Genomic DNA, 10,393 nt, shown 5'->3' with positions numbered 1-10,393 from the left:
AGTTTCTGTCCATGTTTTTGGGGAGATTTGGGAGAGTTTCTGGCTATATTTTTGGGGAGATTTGGGTGAGTTTCTGACCATTTTGGGGGGAGATTTGGGTGAGTTTCTGACTATTTTTTTGGAGAGGTTTTGGTGAGTTTCTGTCCATGTTTTTGGGTAGAATTTGGTGAGTTTCTGTCCATGTTTTTGGGGAGATTTGGGTGAGTTTCTGGCCATGTTTTTGGGGAGATTTGGGTGAGTTTCTGGCCATTTTTTTGGGGAGATTTGGGTGAGTTTTTGGCCATGTTTTTGGGGAGATTTGGGTGAGTTTCTGACCATTTTTGGGGGGAGATTTGGGTGAGTTTCTGGCCATTTTTGGGGGGAGATTTGGGTGAGTTTCTGTCCATGTTTTTGGGGAGATTTGGGTGAGTTTCTGGCCATGTTTTTGGGGAGATTTGGGTGAGTTTCTGGCCATGTTTTTTGGGAGATTTGGGTCAGTTTCTGGCCATTTTTTGTGGAGATTTGGGTGAGTTTCTGGCCATGTTTTTGGGGAGATTTGGGTGAGTTTCTGGCCATGTTTTTGGGGAGATTTGGGTGAGTTTCTGGCCATGTTTTTGGGGAGATTTGGGTGAGTTTCTGGCCATGTTTTTGGGGAGATTTGGGTGAGTTTCTGGCCATGTTTTTGGGGAGATTTGGGTGAGTTTCTGGCCATTTTTTTGGGGAGATTTGGGTGAGTTTTTGGCCATGTTTTTGGGGAGATTTGGGTGAGTTTCTGACCATTTTTGGGGGGAGATTTGGGTGAGTTTCTGGCCATTTTTGGGGGGAGATTTGGGTGAGTTTCTGGCTATATTTTGGGGAGATTTGGGTGAGTTTCTGACCATTTTTGGGGGGAGATTTGGGGGAGTTTCTGACCATTTTTGGGGGGAGATTTGGGTGAGTTTCTGACCTTTTTTTTGTGGAGGTTTTGGTGAGTTTCTGTCCATGTTTTTGGGGAGATTTGGGTGAGTTTCTGACCATTTTTTTGAGGAGATTTGGGGGAGTTTCTGACCATTTTTGGGGGGAGATTTGGGTGAGTTTCTGTCCACGTTTTTGGGGAGATTTGGCTGAGTTTCTGTCCAAGTTTTTGGGGAGATTTGTGTGAGTTTTGGGTCATTATTTTGGAGAGATTTGGGTGAGTTTCTGGCCATTTTTGGGGGGAGATTTGGTTGAGTTTCTGACCATTTTTTTGGGGAGATTTGGGTGAGTTTCTGGCCATTTTTTTGGGGAGATTTTGGTGAGTTTCTGTCCATGTTTTTGGGGAGATTTGGGTGAGTTTCTGGCTATATTTTTGGGGATATTTGGGTGAGTTTCTGGCCATTTTTTTGGGGGTGATTTGGGAGAGTTTCTGGCCATTTTTGGGGGAGATTTGGGTGAGTTTTTGGCCATTTTTGGGGGAGATTTGGGTGAGTTTCTGGCCCTGTTTTTGGGGAGATTTGGGTGAGTTTCTGACCATTTTTGGGGGAGATTTGGGTGAGTTTCTGGCCCTGTTTTTGGGGAGATTTGGGTGAGTTTCCTGCTATATTTTTGGGGAGATTTGGGTGAGTTTCTGACCATTTTTGGGGGAGATTTGGGTGAGTTTCTGACCATTTTTGGGGGGAGATTTGGGTGAGTTTCTGACGATTTTTGGGGGAGATTTGGGTGAGTTTCTGGCCATGTTTTTGGGGAGATTTGGGTGAGTTTCTGGCCATGTTTTTGGGGAGATTTGGGTGAGTTTCTGACCATGTTTTTGGGGAGATTTGGGTGAGTTTCTCGCCATTTTTGAGGGGAGATCTGGCTGAGTTTCTGACCAATTTTTTCGGGAAATTTTGGTGAGTTTCTGACCATGTTTTTGGGGAGATTTGGGTGAGTTTCTGGCCATTTTTTTGGGGAGATTTGGGGGAGTTTCTGTCCATGTTTTTGGGGAGATTTGGGTGAGTTTCTGTCCATGTTTTTGGGGAGATTTGGGTGAGTTTCTGTCCATGTTTTTGGGGAGATTTTGGTGAGTTTCTGGCCATGTTTTTGGGGAGATTTGGGTGAGTTTCTGGCCATGTTTTTGGGGAGATTTGGGTGAGTTTCTGGCCATGTTTTTGGGGAGATTTGGGTGAGTTTCTGACCATTTTTTGGGGGAGATTTGGGTGAGTTTCTGACCATTTTTGGGGGAGATTTGGGTGAGTTTCTGTCCATGTTTTTGGGGAGATTTGGGTGAGTTTCTGGCCATTTTTTGGGGAGATTTGGGTGAGTTTCTGACCATTTTTGGGGGGAGATTTGGGTGAGTTTCTGGCCATGTTTTTGGGGAGATTTGGGTGAGTTTCCTGCTATATTTTTGGGGAGATTTGGGTGAGTTTCTGACCATTTTTGGGGGAGATTTGGGTGAGTTTCTGACCATGTTTTTGGGGAGATTTGGGTGAGTTTCTGGCCATGTTTTTGGGGAGATTTGGGTGAGTTTCTGGCCATGTTTTTGGGGAGATTTGGGTGAGTTTCTGGCCATGTTTTTGGGGAGATTTGGGTGAGTTTCTGACCATTTTTTGGGGGAGATTTGGGTGAGTTTCTGACCATTTTTGGGAGGAGATTTGGGTGAGTTTCTGACCATGTTTTTGGGGAGATTTGGGTGAGTTTCTGGCCATGTTTTTGGGAGATTTTGGTGAGTTTCTGACCATGTTTTTGGGGAGATTTGGGTGAGTTTCTGGCCATTTTTGGGGGGAGATTTGGGTGAGTTTCTGGCCATTTTTGGGGGGAGATTTGGGTGAGTTTCTGGCCATTTTTTTGGGGAGATTTGGGTGAGTTTCTGGCCATGTTTTTGGGGAGATTTGGGTGAGTTTCTGTCCATGTTTTGGGGGAGATTTGGGTGAGTTTCTGACCATGTTTTTGGGGAGATTTGGGTGAGTTTCTGGCCATTTTTGGGGGGAGATCTGGCTGAGTTTCTGACCAATTTTTTGGGGAAATTTTGGTGAGTTTCTGACCGTGTTTTTGGGGAGATTTGGGTGAGTTTCTGGCCATTTTTGGGGGGAGATTTGGGTGAGTTTCTGGCCATGTTTTTGGGGAGATTTGGGTGAGTTTCTGGCCATTTTTTGGGGAGATTTGGGTGAGTTTCTGACCATTTTTGGGGGGAGATTTGGGTGAGTTTCTGTCCACGTTTTTGGGGAGATTTGGCTGAGTTTCTGTCCAAGTTTTTGGGGAGATTTGTGTGAGTTTTGGGTCATTATTTTGGAGAGATTTGGGTGAGTTTCTGGCCATGTTTTTGGGGAGATTTGGGTGAGTTTCTGGCCATTTTTTTGGGGAGATTTTGGTGAGTTTCTGTCCATGTTTTTTGGGAGATTTGGGTGAGTTTCTGGCTATATTTTTGGGGAGATTTAAGTGAGTTCTGTCCATTTTTTTGGGGATATTTGGGTGAGTTTCTGGCCATTTTTTTTGGGGTGATTTGGGAGAGTTTCTGGCCATTTTTGGGGGGAGATTTGGGTGAGTTTCTGGCCATGTTTTTGGAGAGATTTGGGTGAGTTTCTGACCATTTTTGGGGGAGATTTGGGTGAGTTTCTGGCCATGTTTTTGGGGAGATTTGGGTGAGTTTCCTGCTATATTTTTGGGGAGATTTGGGTGAGTTTCTGACCATTTTTGGGAGGAGATTTGGGTGAGTTTCTGACCATGTTTTTGGGGAGATTTGGGTGAGTTTCTGTCCATGTTTTTGGGGAGATTTTGGTGAGTTTCTGTCCATGTTTTTGGGGAGATTTGGGTGAGTTTCTGGCCATGTTTTTGGGGAGATTTGGGTGAGTTTCTGGCCATTTTTGGGGGGAGATTTGGGTGAGTTTCTGGCCATTTTTTGGGGGGAGATTTGGGTGAGTTTTTGGCCATGTTTTTGGGGAGATTTGGGTGAGTTTCTGACCATTTTTGGGGGGAGATTTGGGTGAGTTTCTGGCCATTTTTGGGGGAGATTTGGGTGAGTTTCTGTCCATGTTTTTGGGGAGATTTTGGTGAGTTTCTGGCCATGTTTTTGGGGAGATTTGGGTGAGTTTCTGGCCATGTTTTTGGGGAGATTTGGGTGAGTTTCTGTCCATGTTTTTGGGGAGATTTGGGTGAGTTTCTGGCCATGTTTTTGGGGAGATTTGGGTGAGTTTCTGGCCATGTTTTTGGGGAGATTTGGGTGAGTTTCTGACCATGTTTTTGGGGGAGATTTGGGTGAGTTTCTGACCATTTTTGGGGAGATTTGGGTGAGTTTCTGTCCATGTTTTTGGGGAGATTTGGGTGAGTTTCTGGCCATGTTTTTGGGGAGATTTGGGTGAGTTTCTGGCCATTTTTGGGGGGAGATTTGGGTGAGTTTCTGGCCATTTTTGGGGGAGATTTGGGTGAGTTTCTGGCCATTTTTTTGGGGAGATTTTGGTGAGTTTCTGTCCATGTTTTTGGGGAGATTTGGGTGAGTTTCTGACCATGTTTTTGGGGAGATTTGGGTGAGTTTCTGGCCATTTTTGGGGGGAGATCTGGCTGAGTTTCTGACCAATTTTTTGGGGAAATTTTGGTGAGTTTCTGACCATGTTTTTGGGGAGATTTGGGTGAGTTTCTGGCCATTTTTGGGGGGAGATTTGGGTGAGTTTCTGGCCATTTTTTTGGGGAGATTTGGGTGAGTTTCTGACCATTTTTTGGGGAGATTTGGGTGAGTTTCTGACCATTTTTGGGGGGAGATTTGGGTGAGTTTCTGTCCACGTTTTTGGGGAGATTTGGCTGAGTTTCTGTCCAAGTTTTTGGGGAGATTTGTGTGAGTTTCTGGCCATGTTTTTGGGGAGATTTGGGTGAGTTTCTGGCCATGTTTTTGGGGAGATTTGGGTGAGTTTCTGACCATGTTTTTGGGGAGATTTGGGTGAGTTTCTGGCCATTTTTGGGGGGAGATTTGGGTGAGTTTCTGGCCATGTTTTTGGGGAGATTTGGGTGAGTTTCCTGCTATATTTTTGGGGAGATTTGGGTGAGTTTCTGACCATTTTTGGGAGGAGATTTGGGTGAGTTTCTGGCCATGTTTTTGGGGAGATTTGGGTGAGTTTCTGGCCATTTTTGGGGGGAGATTTGGGTGAGTTTCTGGCCATTTTTGGGGGGAGATTTGGTTGAGTTTCTGACCATTTTTTGTGGAGATTTGGGTGAGTTTCTGGCCATGTTTTTGGGGAGATTTGGGTGAGTTTCTGGCCATGTTTTTGGGGAGATTTGGGTGAGTTTCTGACCATTTTTTGGCAAAGATTTGGGTGAGTTTCTGACCATTTTTGGGGGGAGATTTGGGTGAGTTTCTGTCCATGTTTTTGGGGAGATTTGGGTGAGTTTCTGTCCATGTTTTTGGGGAGATTTGGGTGAGTTTCTGACCATGTTTTTGGGGAGATTTGGGTGAGTTTCTGGCCATTTTTGGGGGGAGATTTGGGTGAGTTTCTGGCCATGTTTTTGGGGAGATTTTGGTGAGTTTCTGGCCATGTTTTTGGGGAGATTTGGGTGAGTTTCTGGCCATTTTTGGGGGGAGATTTGGGTGAGTTTCTGGCCATGTTTTTGGGGAGATTTGGGTGAGTTTCTGGCCATGTTTTTGGGGAGATTTGGCTGAGTTTCTGGCCATTTTTGGGGGGAGATTTGGGTGAGTTTCTGGCTATATTTTTGGGGAGATTTGGGTGAGTTTCTGGCCATTTTTGGGGGGAGATTTGGGTGAGTTTCTGGCCATGTTTTTGGGGAGATTTGGGTGAGTTTCCTGCTATATTTTTGGGAGATTTGGGTGAGTTTCCTGCTATATTTTTGGGGAGATTTGGGTGAGTTTCTGACCATTTTTTTGGGGAGATTTTGTTGAGTTTCTGTCCATGTTTTTGGGAAGATTTGGGTGAGTTTCTGACCATTTTTTTGGGGAGATTTGGGTGAGTTTCTGGCCATGTTTTTGGGGAGATTTGGGTGAGTTTCCTGCTATATTATTTGGGAGATTTGGGGGAGTTTCTGACCATTTTTGGGGGGAGATTTGGGTGAGTTTCTGACCTTTTTTTTGTGGAGATTTTGGTGAGTTTCTGTCCATGTTTTTGGGGAGATTTGTGTGAGTTTCTGACCAGTTTTTTGGGGAGAGTTGGGTGAGTTTCTGTCCATGTTTTTGGGGAGATTTGGGTGAGTTTCTGGCCATTTTTGGGGGAGATTTGGGTGAGTTTCTGACCATTTTTTTGGGGGGAGATTTTGGTGAGTTTCTGGCCATGTTTTTGGGGAGATTTGGGTGAGTTTCTGGCCATTTTTGGGGGAGATTTGGGTGAGTTTCTGACCATTTTTTTGGGGGGAGATTTTGGTGAGTTTCTGTCCATGTTTTTGGGAGATTTTGGTGAGTTTCTGACCATTTTTGGGGGGAGATTTGGGTGAGTTTCTGACCTTTTTTTTGAGGAGATTTTGGTGAGTTTCTGGCCATGTTTTTGGGGAGATTTGGGTGAGTTTCTGACCATTTTTTTGGGGAGATTTGGGTGAGTTTCTGGCCATGTTTTTGGGGAGATTTGGGTGAGTTTCTGACCATTTTTTGGCGAAGATTTGGGTGAGTTTCTGACCATTTTTGGGGGGAGATTTGGGTGAGTTTCTGGCCATGTTTTTGGGGAGATTTGGGTGAGTTTCTGTCCATGTTTTTGGGGAGATTTGGGTGAGTTTCTGACCATGTTTTTGGGGAGATTTGGGTGAGTTTCTGGCCATTTTTGGGGGGAGATTTGGGTGAGTTTCTGGCCATGTTTTTGGGGAGATTTTGGTGAGTTTCTGGTCATGTTTTTGGGGAGATTTGGGTGAGTTTCTGACCATTTTTGGGGGAGATTTGGGTGAGTTTCTGGCCATGTTTTTGGGGAGATTTGGGTGAGTTTCCTGCTATATTTTTGGGGAGATTTGGGTGAGTTTCCTGCTATATTTTTGGGGAGATTTGGGTGAGTTTCTGACCATGTTTTTGGGGAGATTTTGGTGAGTTTCTGTCCATGTTTTTGGGGAGATTTGGGTGAGTTTCTGACCATTTTTTGTGGAGATTTGGGTGAGTTTCTGGCCATGTTTTTGGGGAGATTTGAGTGAGTTTCTGGCTATATTTTTGGGGCAATTTGGGTGAGTTTCTGACCATTTTTGGGGGAGATTTGGGTGAGTTTCTGACCATTTTTTTGGGGAGATTTGGGTGAGTTTCTGGCTATATTTTTGGGGGAGATTTGGGTGAGTTTCTGGCTATTTTTTGGGGAGGTTTTGATGAGTTTCTGGCCATGTTTTTGGGGAGATTTGGGTGAGTTTCTGGCCATGTTTTTGGGGAGATTTGGGTGAGTTTCTTACCAGGTTTTTGGGGAGATTTGGGTGAGTTACTGGCCATGTTTTTGGGGAGATTTGGGTGAGTTTCTGACCATTTTTTTGAGGAGATTTGGGTGAGTTTCTGACCAGGTTTTTGGGAAGATTTGGGTGAGTTTCTGGCCATGTTTTTGGGGAGATTTGGGTGAGTTTCTGTCCATTTTTTTGGGGAGATTTGGGTGAGTTTCTGGCCATGTTTTTGGGGAGATTTGGGTGAGTTTCTGGCCATTTTTTTGGGGAGATTTGGGTGAGTTTCTGTCCATGTTTTTGGGGAGATTTGGATGAGTTTCTGACCATTTTTTTGGGGAGATTTGGGTGAGTTTCTGGCCATTTTTTTGGGGAGATTTGGGTGAGTTTCTGGCCATTTTTGGGGGGAGATTTGGGTGAGTTTTTGCCCATTTTTTTGGGAGATTTGGGTGAGTTTCTGTCCATGTTTTTGGGGAGATTTTGGTGAGTTTCTGGCCATGTTTTTGGGGAGATTTGGGTGAGTTTCTGGCCATTTTTTTGGGGAGATTTGGGTGAGTTTCTGGCCATGTTTTTGGGGTGATTTGGGAGAGTTTCTGGCCATTTTTGGGGGGAGATTTGGGTGAGGTTTTGACCATTTTTTTGGGGAGATTTGGGTGAGTTTCTGACCATTTTTGGGGGGAGATTTGGGTGAGTTTCTGGCCATGTTTTTGGGGAGATTTGGGTGAGTTTCCTGCTATATTTTTGGGGAGATTTGGGTGAGTTTCTGACCATTTTTGGGGGGAGATTTGGGTGAGTTTCTGTCCATGTTTTTGGGGAGATTTGGGTGAGTTTCTGGCCATTTTTTTGGGGAGATTTGGGTGAGATTCTGGCCATTTTTGGAGGGAGATTTTGGAGAGTTTCTGGCCATTTTTTTGGGGAGATTTGGGTGAGTTTCTGTCCATGTTTTTGGGGAGATTTTGGTGAGTTTCTGGCCATGTTTTTGGGGAGATTTGGGTGAGATTCTGGCCATTTTTTTGGGGAGATTTGGGTGAGTTTCTGGCTATATTTTTGGGGAGATTTGGGTGAGTTTCTGGCCATTTTTGGGGGATATCTGGCTGAGTTTCTGACCATTTTTTTGGGGAGATTTTGGTGAGATTCTGGCCATGTTTTTGGGGAGATTTGGGTGAGTTTCTGACCATGTTTTTGGTGAGATTTGGGTGAGTTTCTGGCCATTTTTTGGGGGAGATTTGGGTGAGTTTCTGGCCATTTTTGGGGGGAGATTTTGGAGAGTTTCTGGCCATTTTTTTGGGGAGATTTGGGTGAGTTTCTGGCCATTTTTGGGGGGAGATTTTGGAGAGTTTCTGGCCATTTTTTTGGGGAGATTTGGGTGAGTTTCTGGCCATGTTTTTGGGAGATTTTGGTGAGTTTCTGACCATGTTTTTGGGGAGATTTGGGTGAGTTTCTGTCCATGTTTTTGGGAGATTTTGGTGAGTTTCTGACCATGTTTTTGGGGAGATTTGGGTGAGTTTCTGACCATTTTTGGGGGAGATTTGGGTGAGTTTCTGGCCATGTTTTTGGGGAGATTTGGGTGAGTTTCTGTCCATGTTTTTGGGGAGATTTGGGTGAGTTTCTGACCATTTTTGGGGGGAGATTTGGGTGAGTTTCTGGCCATGTTTTTGGGGAGATTTGGGTGAGTTTCTGGCCATGTTTTTGGGGAGATTTAGGTGAGTTTCTGGCAATTTTTTTGGGGAGATTTGGGTGAGTTTCTGACCATGTTTTTGGGGAGATTTGGGTGAGTTTCTGGCCATTTTTTTGGGGAGATTTGGGTGAGTTTCTGGCCATTTTGGGGGGAGATTTTGGAGAGTTTCTGGCCATTTTTTTGGGGAGATTTGGGTGAGTTTCTGGCCATGTTTTTGGGAGATTTTGGTGAGTTTCTGACCATGTTTTTGGGGAGATTTGGGTGAGTTTCTGTCCATGTTTTTGGGAGATTTTGGTGAGTTTCTGACCATGTTTTTGGGGAGATTTGGGTGAGTTTCTGTCCATGTTTTTGGGAGATTTTGGTGAGTTTCTGACCATGTTTTTGGGGAGATTTGGGTGAGTTTCTGACCATTTTTGGGGGAGATTTGGGTGAGTTTCTGGCCATGTTTTTGGGGAGATTTGGGTGAGTTTCTGTCCATGTTTTTGGGGAGATTTGGGTGAGTTTTTGACCATTTTTGGGGGGAGATTTGGGTGAGTTTCTGGCCATGTTTTTGGGGAGATTTGGGTGAGTTTCTGGCCATTTTTGGGGGGAGATCTGGGTGAGTTTTTGGCCATTTTTGGGGGGAGATTTGGGTGAGTTTCTGGCCATTTTTTTGGGGAGATTTGGGTGAGATTCTGACCCTGTTTTTGGGGAGATTTGGGAGAGTTTCTGACCATTTTTTTGGGGCGATTTGGGTGAGTTTCTGACCATGTTTTTGGGGAGATTTGGGTGAGTTTCTGGCTATTTTTGGGGGGAGATTTGGGTGAGATTCTGACCATGTTTTTGGGGAGATTTGGGTGAGTTTCTGACCATTTTTGGGGGGAGATTTGGGTGAGTTTCTGGCCATTTTTGGGGGGAGATTTCGGCGAGTTTCTTGCCATTTTTGGGGGGAGATTTGGGTGAGTTTCTGGCTATTTTTGAGGGGAGATTTGGGTGATTTTCTGACCATTTTTTTAGGGAGATTTGGGTGAGTTTCTGGCTATATTTTTGGGGAGATTTGGGTGATTTTTTGACCATTTTTTTAGGGAGATTTGGGTGAGTTTCTGGCCATTTTTGGGGGGAGATTTGGGAGAATTTCTGGCCATTTTTGGGGGGAGATTTGGGAGAGTTTCTGGCCATTTTTGGGGGAGATTTGGGTGAGTTTCTCACCATTTTTTGATGAGATTTGTGTGAGTTTCTGACCAGGTTTTTGGGGAGATTTGAGTGAGTTTTGGGTCATTTTTTGGAGTGATTTGGGTGAGTTTCTGACCATTTTTGGGGGGATATTTGGGTGAGTTTCTGGCCATTTTTTTGGGGAGATTTGGGTGAGTTTCTGACCTTTTTTTTGGGGAGATTTGGGTGAGTTTCTGGCCATTTTTAGGGGGAGATTTGGGTGAGTTTCTGACCATTTTTGGGGGGAGATTTGGGTGAGTTTCTGACCATTTTTTTGGG

General features: G+C 44.6%; 1 protein-coding gene across 3 annotated transcripts in view; it reads right to left on the bottom strand.

Annotated features, from left to right (window-relative positions):
• The window catches only part of LOC127463892 (proteoglycan 4-like), a 39,255-nt gene extending 29,754 nt beyond the window's left edge, over nt 1-9,501 (bottom strand). The window contains exons 1-2 of one of the 3 annotated variants that reach the window (XR_007901054.1): nt 8,725-9,401; nt 6,760-7,129 (exon numbers count right to left, since the gene is read on the bottom strand). Coding sequence is in view for 2 of the 3 variants with exons in the window: in XM_051773915.1 (XP_051629875.1) it covers nt 7,573-9,401 (1,829 nt within the window). In the remaining variant the exon portion in view is untranslated. Of the gene's footprint in view, nt 1-6,571; nt 7,130-7,572 lie in introns of those variants that run through there. The other 2 variants (XM_051773916.1, XM_051773915.1) reach the window with 2 other exon arrangements.
• Nucleotides 9,502-10,393: the final 892 nt, after the last annotated feature.

Source organism: Manacus candei, unplaced genomic scaffold (genome assembly GCF_025592945.1).
Source record: "Manacus candei isolate 608988 ecotype Guabito, Panama unplaced genomic scaffold, ASM2559294v1 h1tg000179l, whole genome shotgun sequence".
Classification (NCBI taxonomy): Eukaryota; Metazoa; Chordata; class Aves; order Passeriformes; family Pipridae; genus Manacus; species Manacus candei.
Note: the sequence above shows the minus strand (reverse complement) of the source record. Positions and strands in the feature narration are given on the sequence as shown.